The sequence below is a fragment of the Palaemon carinicauda genome, chromosome 28 (genome assembly GCF_036898095.1).
Source record: "Palaemon carinicauda isolate YSFRI2023 chromosome 28, ASM3689809v2, whole genome shotgun sequence".
Taxonomy (NCBI): Eukaryota; Metazoa; Arthropoda; class Malacostraca; order Decapoda; family Palaemonidae; genus Palaemon; species Palaemon carinicauda.
Genome location: NC_090752.1, coordinates 60,351,633 through 60,365,706, shown reverse-complemented (window position 1 = coordinate 60,365,706; position 14,074 = coordinate 60,351,633). Strand labels below are relative to the sequence as shown.

General features: G+C 36.6%; 2 protein-coding genes across 2 annotated transcripts in view; one reads left to right on the top strand and one right to left on the bottom strand.

Moving 5' to 3' along the window:
- The window catches only part of LOC137621631 (putative uncharacterized protein DDB_G0271606), a 36,369-nt gene extending 29,941 nt beyond the window's left edge, over positions 1-6,428 (bottom strand). Inside the window, exons 1-3 of the mRNA XM_068352094.1 lie at positions 6,243-6,428; positions 1,737-2,499; positions 819-924 (exon numbers count right to left, since the gene is read on the bottom strand). Coding sequence (XP_068208195.1) covers positions 819-924; positions 1,737-2,462 — 832 coding nt within the window. The 5' untranslated portion in view covers positions 2,463-2,499; positions 6,243-6,428. The remainder of the gene's footprint in view (positions 1-818; positions 925-1,736; positions 2,500-6,242) is intronic.
- A 1,955-nt stretch (positions 6,429-8,383) lies between these two features.
- On the top strand, positions 8,384-12,760 carry LOC137621630 (uncharacterized). The gene is made up of 3 exons (XM_068352092.1): positions 8,384-9,796; positions 10,517-10,656; positions 11,034-12,760. Exons 1-2 carry the CDS (start codon positions 8,578-8,580, stop codon positions 10,528-10,530), a joined length of 1,233 nt encoding a protein of 410 aa, XP_068208193.1. The 5' UTR covers positions 8,384-8,577; the 3' UTR covers positions 10,531-10,656; positions 11,034-12,760.
- Positions 12,761-14,074: the final 1,314 nt, after the last annotated feature.

Sequence of the window (14,074 nt, the reverse complement as noted above, 5' to 3'; positions counted from 1 at the left end):
AGGTAAATTCTCTGGGAATATCGCCGTAGTTGTAATATACCCTAGGAAGCTACCCTATAGGAACTTCCATCAGGACGACATGGCTTGAGCCCAAAAATATATATATATACAGTACAGTATATATACATATAGCATAATGTGTAGAGTGCATGTGTAAAATCAAACTATCACGGAAGTTACATTAAGAGTAAACAAGACATTACTCATGCCCTCCCTGCAATAGTTAAAACTATGAAGCTGATATACCTGTATACTGGAAGCTGTTCATCATGATATATACAGAAACAAACATTACACACGATCAAAATTATAATATGCAAAACTGTATTTAAAACACACAACAGTAAAAGAGTCTCAATGAAGACCAGAAAATTGAAGATCCTTTAATTTGTTTAGGTGACAAAACACACTAAATATATCAACATAAGGGAGACAGGAGCCAACCTCGGGGAGTAATGTTTCTCTATCACTTCTGGGCTAGTTGATATACTGATTTTATATGATCTAATTAGATTCTTGTTTAGACTCATTTTGTCACCTAATATTGTATTGCACTTAAAGCATAAACTACTGTAAATGAATATTGGGTATGGGTCATTAGAGAATGATCTACAGTAATTACAACTTATGACAAAAGGAGTAAAATATAATAACATAATCCTTTAGATACATTCTTGCCCATCACTTATGCATCCCTGATGATGGGTCTTCAAATACTGTACAGTCCTGTGCATACTTTTCAATGTTACTACCAGTTACAACTTTTCCTTGTCAGGGTTCATTTTCTTTCAAAGGTTAATGACACACTATGTATTTACCCCTCAACTGCAGCCGCTGTCTCAACTGGTGCAGTAACTCTATGGCACTTGCTCCGAAAGGCGAAGGGGTTGCATCATCAGACAGAAGACGAATATTTCCGGGTACCTTGAACAAAACCGCAATTAAGGAATTACAGTACAGTACAGTAATAACTTTCCACATCTGTAAAATAAATTCCAGAACTACCCTGAGCGCTTGAGCCTATCACCATGACACATCACTATGCATTGGTTGCCCTTTGGTTTTGAGGTATGACAGCTATGGTAGTAGAAGGGGAAAACAAGAAAATAGAAAGTACACAAAAGTGTCTCTGTAAAAACAATTAGTTAGAACCTTATTTGGGAGATCAAATAGACAAGTGGGTGCAGTGACTAAGAAGGGACATCCCCGGTGAACTTAGCTTCTTTACTCAAGAGGTTAACTACATTTACTCCACTGTAATTGTTCAGTGGCTACTTTCTACTTGGTAAGGGTAAAAGAGACTTTTTAGCTATGGTAAACAGGTCTTCTAGGAGGACACTCCAAAATCAAGCCTCTGTACCCTTATCTTCCACTGTCTTGGATTAGAGTTCTCTATCTTGAGGGTACACACTGACACATCATTCTATCAGTTTCCTTATTTCTTTTCCTTGCTGGCCTATATTCCCTTGGAGCCTTGGGCTTATAGCCCCATGTTCTTCCAAATAGGGTTGTAGCTTAGCTAGTAATAATAATAATAATAAACCAAATCACAACATAGAGTTCAAGAAAAGCTCAAATTTGGAACTTGTTCTAATATTTCATTGGACATAAAAGGCCTCTGTAGAGTTAAGGTTTATACTTGTACTGCTCATGAACATTCTAAAATTCCTGTATTCTAGTAATTTGTTACATTAAAAGCTTAAAATCTGTTAAGACTACTAGCATCAAACACTCACCTTTGCTTGCTGCAAGTGCTGTTCTGACTGCATCACAGGTACAGCCTGCTGGTTAACATTGTTCCTCAAGGATCGCCTGACTGATCTTTCAGCTCTAGGTGATTTTCTAGTGTTCCTACTGCTACTGCTGCTGCTATTCCTCCCTTGAGTGACGATGTTTTGACCATTAACATTACTATACATTTGTTGGGGTACAAATTCCTGAGATGACGTTTCACTCTGAATCTGACGATTCACAATTAATTCAGACACATTAGATTGTTCAGAATCTGGAGTTTGAGAAGTCTTCTGATGCCAGGCCTGGTACTGGTCTGGCAAATTTTGACTAACAGACCTCTTTTTTCTTAAGCCAGACATCAACTCACTTTCATTAGAGCTTTCAATGGCGCTGCAGTTACGCAACACATTGTCCCATGTGTTATTCTTGGGCACAATTTCATGCTCTCTTCTACCAACTTTTTTTGACACTTCCACTGTTACTCTGCCACCATTACCCTTCTTCTTACTTGGAACAGTGGATGTTTTACTGCAAACATTGTTATTTTCCTTATCACATACTCTTTCCAATTCTTTCCTGACACCACAATCCCTAACATATGCTGATGGCTTTTGGACTGTATTCTGACTTGGCAGAAAATCCTTTGGAATTGTCTTTACTGTTAGCTCCACTACATTATTGGAATTCTGGAAAGTTTGCCGATGAAGTATCTTAGCCTTTTTAGACATTGCTAGCTATTAATGTCCAAGCTTCACACTATGTCATCTGTAAATACAAAATATATTAAAATAGATATAAACAATATTCTACATATCCAATAAATACTATAAAAAAGACCTGTATTGCCATCGGAAATCTTTCCTGCTATGCAAAGACTGAACAGCCTGTTTATGCTATAAACTATGACTGCAGGTATTTATACTGTAAATAAAAAATTTTACTACACCTCTTAGTTTAGTAATTAGTTCTGTTAAAAAGGCAAGAGATAATTTCTTTGATTATAAATCTAGTAAAAGCATGCTTTGACCTAATGAATTCATATCTTAAATCGGCATGTTTTATACTCTCTTATTCTTGCTATGACATTCATTCTCCTTCTCTGCCTATCAAAATAAAAGAGGAAATCCAGCGTAATGCAGCGTTTTTTCGGTCCCTCTGATGATTAATCTAGTCAATACCATCATCGAATCTACAAGAGTGACACACTGATTGCTTCAATTTGAATGTTAAGTCAAGTTGAATTCTGATATCCATGTTCAAACTATAAAGCAACAGGCAGGCTGGAATATAAATGTACCATATGTATATGAGACAAGGAAGTGGGCTATACAATTCTGGGCATAATGGTGGGCTACTTCCCTGGTGCGAGCCAGTGATGAGGTGAAACCACTTTAAACGTAACCTGTGATCGGGGTGTTAGTAAATATCAAAACCTAACAATCCCCAAATAAATAGAAAAAACAAACCAAGGCATCCTTGCTCATTTGTAGGACTTTGCTACACACTTACCTAAACTGACTTAAGAAGCCAAGGACCTTACTCATTGTGAATCAATGAATCTCTCAAAAGTACACATACAAAATTATGTCCTTAAATCCTTAGTAAGTAGAATATAGAATGGGAGACGCACCCCAAATCGCACGGTACATTCTTCCTAGCGACAAAGATCAGAGTGAATTCTTTTAGCATACTCAAATTACCAAAAATCATTTCCAGATTGATTTTTTAATTTGAAATATAGTATCACCAAATTTTGAGCAATGTAAGTGCACTACGACTAATGTTTTTTCTGATGTGTTAGGCTATGGGGCCCTATGGGAGTTGCAGTGGGGCAAAATCCCTGCATTAAGGACTTGGGGCCCTAGGTCAGGTTAGGTGAGGGTACCTCAGATATCCCAGTGATTTACTCAGACCAGTCGCCCTAACCAGTCAGAGCCAAAAAGTATTTTATCAGTGAGTTTCAATTCCATTTTCCACACCATAGCACTAGATCTCAATTCTGCAATTTGTCCTAAACTGTATGTGACTGATTAAAAAAAATAACCCTCAACATTGTCTAATCTACTTCCTATGCCTTAGCTAACCAACACAACACAGGTTTGGTCAAGGGGGATTATACAGTTTGTCAAGTGGTGAGCTAGTTCCTAGCAATAGGTAGCTCCATGAGTTAGGTAATTGACACTACCAATTAGGGACCGGTGTAAAAATAATCCCTAAATTTTTTTTAATTATATTTGATAGATTATAACTATGTGGAGGAGCTGAGGCTGAGGAGAGGATCAATGCTTAGGTAGGCTCCCATAGTGTTAGCTACACTGAAGAGTGAATAATAAATTTATGAATTTGGCAGGGCCAGGGCCTGGGAGTCAGTTCTATGCCCAAGTCCAACTGGGGGAAAATCCTGCCGTTGTCCTATGAAGTACCGTAAAAGGTAGAAGTTGGAGAGCAATAAGGATGCATTTACTATTTTACTTTACTCTAAGGGCTGCTTTCCTGGTCCTATCACACAGGGGAACCTTACACACAAAAGGATCTACAATATCAATTTATTGCATACCCTCTCAGTTATTTTGTGTATCACATAGCGTATTGCGTGTGTACTTTCAAATCCAAATTATTGAAGCACTTAGAAAACCAAAAAGTCTTCATTTTCTTCTTGAAAGCCTTACTATCTTCAGTCTTTCGTATGTCCAGTGGGAGCTTGTTGTATAGTCTTGGGGCCACATATATGAAAACCCTAGAATTTACAGTAGACGAACATTGTGGCTCCAATAATTTGAAACCATCTGTAACTACAGGTATTCTCATGTCTACATAACCCGTTGGCTGTACAATGTGTAGCAATTCTCTTAGATAATTTGGACGTCTGGTTCTGATAATCTGAAGGGTTATTGTAAGACGAGTCCAAATTCATACAAGAAGTAAATTAGTAAAGTTATAGTTATGGGCCGAACAACATTTTGAATAGAAAAATTCGTTTTTCCTGTAGTAAATAATGTGCTTTCACTGAATTTGACGTTCATTTCTACAGCAAATAAACCAAAAAACCAGTTACACTGTCTAAGAACAGGGATATTTTTTAAGAAATCTAATGGTTTTTGTTCTGCTGTGTGTTAGCGGAAAAAGAAAAACATAAAGCTCCTATGTACTAGCAAGCGGTACATGCTGAGCTGCGCACGCTAACCCCATTGATTAGTAGTTCTTAGATAATTAAGTTTTTATATCCAGTGAAAATAAGCGTATTTTTCAAAGAAAAATTAAATATTTCTATAAGAAACACCTGTTTTTTTGTTGAAAAGCTTATCCTGTCCATAACTGCATACTGTACAATAAAACGGTAAAAATATCATAATCTTCCATAACCTACCCTAACAATTAAATAAGTTATATGATGTACCCAACTTGCTACAAACTACCAAATGGAACAAAAGAGGTCTAAACAAGAGCATAATACAAGGTTATAAAGTGACCTTTAGGTAATGCCCACCAGTACAGTTCACAGAGGTTTTGCTGTTGGTTGGGATTGACCGGCGCAGTAAATAAAATGTGGGTGGTTAGGATGGACCGGAGCACTAATTAATATGTGGGTAAATATTTACTATAGCAGAATATTCCTCATGAAGAAACCAAAAAGTGTTCCTCGTATATTTATAGATACTTTGAACTGTTCTGCTGCAAATAACTTCGGGAAACCAAGATTTTTCAAATTTCAAATATTTTCAAATTCCAAACGTTACGACTTAAGAACCACAACTCAAAATGGAAACAAACACAATAACACCACCTAACTTAACCTAAGAGGCGTATCCTCACCTACTTCCCTACCCAGGGGATGGACCTAGGTCCCCCTGGGACACCCCCACCTTCACCGCTGTATCCTTGGCTTACCATAAGAGTAGGTCTAAACACGCTTTTATTACAGTTGAAAAGTTTTTCTATTAAAAATCAGGTGATTCCTAAAGAAAAAGTCCATTTTCTTCAAAAATTACAATTTCACTGCAAATAAAAAGTTAATTAGCTAAGAATAATCAATGAGGTTAGCGTGCGCAGCTCAGCATGTACCGTTTGTCACTATATAAGAGCTTGATGGTTTTTTTTTTACGCAAACGAGGCGAGCGCACGGCAGAGCAAAATCCATTATATTTTTTGAGAATATCCCGGTTATTAGACGGGTCTATCGGGTTTTCAGTTTATTTGCTGATGAAATGAAGGTACAATTCAGTGTGAAAATCATTCTTTACAAGAAACACTATTGATTCAGGTCAATATATTGGTCCGTGCGTAACTATAATTTTACCCACATACTTACCTACCCAAGGGGTTGGGGCTAGGTCCCCCTGCGACATCCCCATCTTTACCACTGTATCCTTGGCTTACACATCAAACATTTGGGTTAAAAGTGGTATTAGTACTAGTAATGAGATATAAATAGCCAAAATATATTAGTAAAAGAACTAATATACATAATTATGGGAAGTCCACCATAAGCTACGGTTACAAAATCTTACCTTAATTTCTCGGTACTATAATTTACATGCAGACATTCATTTCTTGCAAAGAATTCAATGAATTCTACTACATTTCAGAAAACACGAAGGTCTTTAGAAGTTTAGATAATGTATTAAAATGAATAAAACCTTGAAAAATGAAAAGTGTACCGCCAAAACGAAAAAAAAGAAAACTTCAGTTTGTAAACAATGAGTCCGATTTCTATCACATGACTTAAGTCAACTTTATCAACCCATTAAAAAAGTTATTAATGTTATAAAAGCACTAGAGAATATTCATATATGTAATTATCAAAGATTAGAATATATCTAAATGTCTCTGTATGTAACTTGACATTACTTTGATTCATATGGACATTAATAAAAATTTAGTCATGAACGAACACATTAATTTTAACATACTTGTAAATAAGAGTTCGAAATCTCGAAGATAATTTAAATTTAACTTCTTAAGAAGAAAAAAAATTGTTCCTAATCTTTTGACAAGACATATTATTATTATTATTATTACTTGCTAAGCTACAACCCTAGATGGAAAAGCAGGATGCTATAAGCCCAGGGGCCCCAACAGGGAAACTAGCTCAGTGAAGAAAGGTAAAAAAGGAAAAATCAAATATCTTAAGAATAGCAACAACATTGAAATAAATAATTCCTATATAAACTATAAAAATAAGTAGAGCAAACGAACACAGTCATTTCAAATGGAAGTCTGATTTCGCTCCTGAAGGCATGATGAATAATTAAAATATCTACTGGACTTTTCTAAAAACATATCTTTCAGAACGAAAAAAAATACGAACAAGTTTTGTAGGATAAGTATGTATCAGTTATCGTTTTTATGTATGTATATATATATATATATATATATATATATATATATATATATATATATATATATATATATATATATATATATATATATATGTCACACTAGAACACAGACTTGCTCCTCTATTTATTAAGGTTTGAAATTTCTTGTATTGCACATTGAGTAGATTGTAGTAGATGGAGTTGCAATAGTCTACTGTCTACCCTGGTAATATCCCAGTTTGTCACAAGTTTCTTTATGAAATATGTATCCAAATGCTTTTTATAAAGGGAATGTATCGGAGATGATATTCGGTGTTTTTTACAACATTTATTTTAGTATTGAGAATCACGTTATAGTCAAGTAATACCCTTAAGTCAATGACAAAATATGCATATGTCACCTTTACCCATATTTCCTTCATTATTATTATGAGCGATATTTGGGGGACAAAAGTTTTCGGGTCTCTCGTGTATAAAAATGGAAATCAACCGAAGAAGAAGAAGGTCTGTCAACTTGTATGTATGTAGAAGAAATTAGCTTTTATTTATTCTCAAAACATAAAGAACATCGTGAAATTGTTTATTCTTATCGTTATTGCACGTTTATTTTGCAATGCAATATGACATTAATTATATATTTATGAATATATAGGCTTGTACTTCCTAGAAATCGTCAACAGAACGTTTTGAGTTTTATATACATTTACTCTCTGATTTACTTCACAGATAGTGGTAAATTTACTAAAATACAAGATTTAATTAATGCTAAAGATAAAAATGGTATTAAGAATACTTTTCTTAATGATTTAAGCTCGTAATCCTTAAAAATCGTCGGCTGAACGTTGCATTTTTATCTTTTACATTCGGACCGCACCTACTATTTGTGCTCCACCAATAGCAAGAGAGATATCTATGATGTCACGAAAAAATTAACCAATAAGAATACAGCCTGTTGCAAACTAGCCAATCAGAGTAGGTATCTCACATGTTTCGTCACATCCGGGTACGGCTCAGAGTTGCCAGATTTTCTATATGGGAAAAGGCCAACTTATAATGAACCACAGCTTTAAAAGGCCAACGCATTATTAGAAAAAGGACAAAAATATAGGATTCAAAACCCACATTTTATTTCATGATATTACTAAAGGCAAACTAATTTAAAAAGACAAATTTGAGATTTTTTGGCCTGAAAAAAGGCCAAACTGGCAACCTTGGTACGGCTGCGATGCCAAGTCTTTCGCTCTGTTGCCGTCTCGTACAGATTCATTGAAAACTCCAAGCTGTGAGGTCTTACGGACACGCTACTCTCTAGAAGAAGCATCCAGGTACGAGTAATCATATTTAAGGTTGATTTACGGAGGTTATTTTACTGTATTCATCCTATAATTGTATTGTGTGGTACCTCAGTAATATACTCAATCTGTTAAACTGCATGGGAAAGTGATTAATGGTCTAAGAAGTTGTAATTTTGTCAAAGTGTTGACGGTAGGCTTTGTCTGCAGTGACACCCAGCCTGCCCCCCAAAATGGCGCAGTTCCCTCCACTTGATCTGTTTTGCGAAGTCGATGAACTGGCCACAAGTGGGGATGGGAAGTGTCTTGAAAATAACCGTAGTTTCCATTTTGATGAGGTAGATTTAGGCCTAAGTGATCACACAAGTACTGAAATGATTTTGGATGATTCAATGTTGGCTGTGGATTCTAGCAATAACATCCTGTTTGGCGACCCACTTTTCTATTTATCTGAGCCAAATGAAATGTTAAGTCTGCAGCCACCCAATCTTGATAGCAACCCTGAGACTCTCATTCCAGTTTCCCTTACAGCGGACTCCCCTACGTCTCCTGAACTTCCCAGCGACACCCCGGGCCAGACTGGAGGAGAAGCCATCACTGAAAGATCTCTCCTTCGAGACTCACAACAGGAAGAGCCTTCCAAAATCGACAGTGTAGAAAAAATTAACACCAATTTGGTAAGCTCCGATCGTGTTGAGGGTGTACGACCCTCTGCCATCCGCATTAAGATAAACACTGGTGCAAATTCATCTGATGAAATGGTAGCGCCTGCAATTTTGCCAATACCCTCCCATAATTTAGTCAAGATACCCAAGGGTAGCTGCAGTTCGCAGGTAGTTAAAGTGAAGCCTGTAGCAGCGACTTGTAAAAATGACCTCGACAAGCCTAAAGTGGAGCCGTTGCCACGCAGGTCTAGGCTCACTGCAGCTAAACGACAACGAAGAAGTCTTGGAGCGTGTGAATCTTCAGAGTCCGAGTCAGACTCTAGGGATGCTGTGCCAAAGGGATCGCCTGCGTCTAGTGGAATGTCTGAATTAGAGAGTTCGCCATTTTGGTCTTTGAGATCTAGGCACTCGTCAGCGTCGTCTGTTGTGTCGCAGTCGTCGGGAGCGAAACGGAAGGCTTATGAGCTTGATCCCCTTAATGATCCACGAATGGAACGCTGTCGTAGAAATGCCATAAACGCAAAGAAAAATAGGGAAATGAAAAAAGCTCACGTGAACGAATTGGAACGCAAGGTGTTTGTTGTGAGTCGAGAAAGGGACCAGCTGGCCGGGGAAAATGAGAGTCTCAGGGAGGCCAACGTCAAGCTCGAGGAACAAGTGAAGCACCTCCGTAATTTACTTGAGAATCAATCGCCGTTGGCAGCATTGATCGGGAAATTGTCGCCGGCGAGCGTCGTCGTTGGCGAAGTGCCTACTGGTGAAGGCGACGATAAAATTGTATCTAGTGGTATGTGTTTGCATGTAGATGGTCAAGAAGCCACCATCGAGTATTGTGCTTATTGTGCTAAAAAAGCTGGAAAGAAGCTAAAGTTGTAGGTAGATAATATGCGTATTTGGAAGTTTAAATAAATTGGAGGAAAAGGGATTTGAAACTATATTTTCCTAGCCAAGAAGTCAGACCCTATTTTTACAGTTTTCAGTTATGTAAATAGTGATGTTCATTTGTGACCACATTAAGGTAATCAATTTTTGGGATGACACATCCAGGTCAATTTTGTAACACATGGTTTTCTCTTTATAATGCACGCTGTAAACAGATATATACAGTAGGGCCCATGACTTACTGTAGGTGTTGTATTTAAAGTTGTCTCGAGCATAGCCTAGTGAGCAAGAAAGTCTCGCTATTTGTACAATATGAAGATAGGTTCATTATGATGTTGGTGTAACTTGTGCTCGCAAGTTAGTACAGTGTAATGAGATTTTTCGAATCTAACCTTACTCATAAGTGAAAGTCTGTTATCCATAAAATGTTAAAAAGAAAAAAAAAATTGTTACTGGCAATTTTTGCCTTGCAGAAATACAGTAGGTAAAATCCTGTATATAGGCTGTGGTTTGTACAGTTGTTCATGATGAACAATAATTTGTAATTGTAAGGATACAAATGTTTTTTTATTTGAATGGTGAATTGTGAGACGTATGTTACGCTTTCCTCTTTTTCTCCCCACAGCCAGCGGGAGGTAACCACGAGAACAGGCGGCAGCAGACACACGGCAAAGGTGGGATGGGATCCTCTGATCCAAGCACTGGACAGGGGCCCATCCCAACCACACCGTTTTAGCCTCCTGTTACCTGTCTCCTCCCTCTGTGGTAAGCATTTGTGTTTACTGTTGTCCTCCTTTACAGGTGTGTGAATGCAGATTTGCAGTGACCCAAATCATTGCCTACTTTGGTAGTCTTGTCAGTCACATGTATGTAGTTCTCATACTGGCTAAATTTGCTGGAATGGTTGGTACTGAAACCATTGTAAAAGAGCATTGATTATTAAATTGAATAGAACCTTTTTGAATGAGATTTCACTCAGTGTAAATTGTTACATTTCAATGAGCAATGGCAAAGCAAAATTTTGTCCTTATGTCAGTTACGTCCAGTTCAAAGAAATTTTGATAATTTGTATTTCTAGTAATTGGCAATTTATAGTCTGCTATTTCCCGAACAATTGATTGGAAAGGGTTTTTAATTTACAGCTGCTTCGCTGCCCCGCAGTTCCTGGTGTCGACTAAAGTTAAGTATCCTAGGTGAGTCCTCTATTTAGCCATGCAAATGACTTTAATGCCTTAGCTTCTCAATTTTTTTTTGTGAGAAATCAATGTTTCATTTGTCCTCCACCAGTTTATTTTATAATGGTAATTTTTTTTTGTTTTGAATTATTAGTAATGTTACTAAATTTACTTTACTGATATATCTCATTCCCTTTTATCTCCCTGACATTGGTTAGTACACTGTTCACTATGTTCTTAGTTTTAGTAATGATGAATCCTGAAAAAATTTTATGGTACGTTTGAAATGTATGTATCCAAAATTTTTTGAAAATCCTTTTATTGGTCATTGTTTCATTATTTAAGTGACATTTTTTGTGGCTGCAGAACTGCAATTACGGAAGCAAGAAAGCAATTTTGATTAGTAAAAACATTGTCATGAAAATTCCTATGTTGAGTCATTTACCAGAAATGTGATAATTTCAAGTGTGCTGTATCACTGTGATACATTTTATTATGATTGTGATATATTTTCATTTTCCTTGCATGTTGCAAGTTGCTTTTTTGTGGGTTTGGTATTTCATTCCTGAATGTATGAAATTTTACAAGTCTTATTACAATTTATGTACGTTGAAATTTTCTATTCCATGTGTTTTGATTTGACGGACTAAACCCCAATGTTGAAGTGAGTACCTCTTGAAAATGTGAAATTAGATTTTAGTCATCCAGACTAAAGTGATTTTGAGACAATCCTCCAATTTAAGCTGAATACTTTGAGAAGTACAAGTTATGGTTTGGTACATGACTGGGAAACCACTTTTTATTATACAACGCCCCCATTCTTGTTGCCTATTTTCAAACCTTGATCTTTCATATGCTTAGTAATCTGTTCCTTATTTTGATAACTGAAGTGATTGAAATTTTTAACATGCCTCCCATATTTAAAAACCATTGAAAATCCTGTTTTGGTTTGGGTGTTCAATTTTTTTTTATAAGTTTCGTTAAATGCAAGAAAACTGGTTTCCTTTTCAAACTTGTTGAATGACCAATATATTGGTCGTGAGTGTTCAGTTGTAAAAGTAGGATTGTTTTAATTTGATGTTACATATGTGATGCTTGAATGTACATGTAAAGTTTGTGAAATCAATTTATTTGTTGGGATTTTTTTATTTATGAAATGAAAATGGTCTTTCACTTCTAGATGAGTTTATTTTACATCCGAGGCATTTTAAGAATTTTTGTAAGCTGAGGTAATGTTGGAAAATTTTTGTAATGTAAAGGTTTTAAATTGTAAACTTACTAATGAAATGTTGAATTATGCATTCATGTTCAAAATAAAACTGTGTTCCTGTTGTATCAGTGAATCAAAATTGTGTAGAAATTTTCTAGGCTAATGTGGTTTCAGTGCTGTCAAACTTCCTGGTATGTAGCAGTTCTGTAGCAAAAATGTTTACAGTATATTTTACTGTAGATTTAACTTTTCCATTTCAGGGAGATAAAAGTATTCCATACAAAGTCTATATTGGCTAAGTGGTGTGTCACACAATACAGTATTGTATTTATTTTTCCCATTTCTTTTCTACAATTCACAAGTTTAAGGGTCCTGGTTATGACCATTTCTCTATGAACCATTTATACCAAAGATTATAAAAAAAGTAATCATTCTATGTATATATATAATATATATTTTGTACAAATAAATTTTTATATAATGATTTATACTGTTATTTTACCTGTTCGGTAATTGGCAATTTATTTGGTTTTGTAATCACAAAAGTATAATTGTTATAGTTTAGTGTACTGTATATTAATTAATAGTGACCTAACTTTTTAATTTCAAGTGTTATATGATGAGTACACTGCAGACCTCGCTTCCCAACATCTCCTTAGATTCTAGTAGTGTCGACATATTGAAATATTTTATGCATCCAATTAACAATGGAGCATTGAATGAATGTGGTGGGATTACATTTCGTGGAATAGTTTATAGAATACTATCATTTATTTCTGGTAATAAGGTATATTTTGAAATTACCTGTATTCAGTATTATAGTATAGTATTGCGAGCTTGGAACATTAACATTTGTTCCGATACTCGATACAAACCCATTTTGCTCTTTAATGGGAATGTGCTTCGACGAATCTGGAAACTAGCTATCAGACTTTTAGTGAGGTATAACCACCCACCGGTAGTTAGCAGGGTATGACCGCCCGGCCTGGTCACACTCGCTTGTGATATACCATCAATGTTTGCTTTTGTCTAGGAGGATTGTAGGCATGCATCTCTCCCATGAACAACTGGGTTTGACTATTCTTTCATGAAGATTTTGGGTTTCGGTGATCTCATCTTGTGGGTTGTCTTGGTCGTTAAGGACGCTAATGTGCCACCATCATGTCGGCTATTAAGACCGATCCCCATTACTTTAGCTATGCTTGCAGAACTTCCCTCAAAATAAGTGTAAGGAGTAGACATCCTCCTAGTGGGTGAGGTTCATTAGACAACAGAAGAAATAGTCTAAGAAGATTCTTATTTGGGGTTTTCCTCAAAGGTGAAGAAGTCCCGACATTTTCTGTCAGCTGGATCATGCCACTGACTGCTCGCTCGTTGAGTAAGACCGGTGGCTGCTTGACTCCCGGACAACCCTTGGGGGTTAACAATGTTGCTTCCATTAGAGAAGCAACTGTGTGTACCACCGAAGGAGTCTCTCGTTGCCGCTTGTGGCGGCACCTGCCTTCCTTTGGGATTTCCGGTCTCCCCTCTAAGGAAGTTATTAATTTTTCGTGAGTACGACAGTTTAAGGCAGGGCAGGAGTACATTTCTGCATGTCTACATTCGTCCTTTCCTAGAGACTGGAGTTAATGCACCAACAGAGTTACTCGCGTCCTCAACTGCAGTTCTCTTTGCATCTGCTTCCTTCGTTCCTACAGCACTGCCGTACGAACGATAGTTGCGACTGGTACTCCTTGATATTATCAGTCAGGGTTATCTCTTATGCATCCTATTTGTGCAGTACGAGGGTAACCTAGAA

Bases quoted from the DNA above. Each gene is read 5' to 3' on its own strand.
- LOC137621630 (XM_068352092.1), top strand. From the start codon at position 8,578: ATGGCGCAGTTCCCTCCACTTGATCTGTTTTGCGAAGTCGATGAACTG.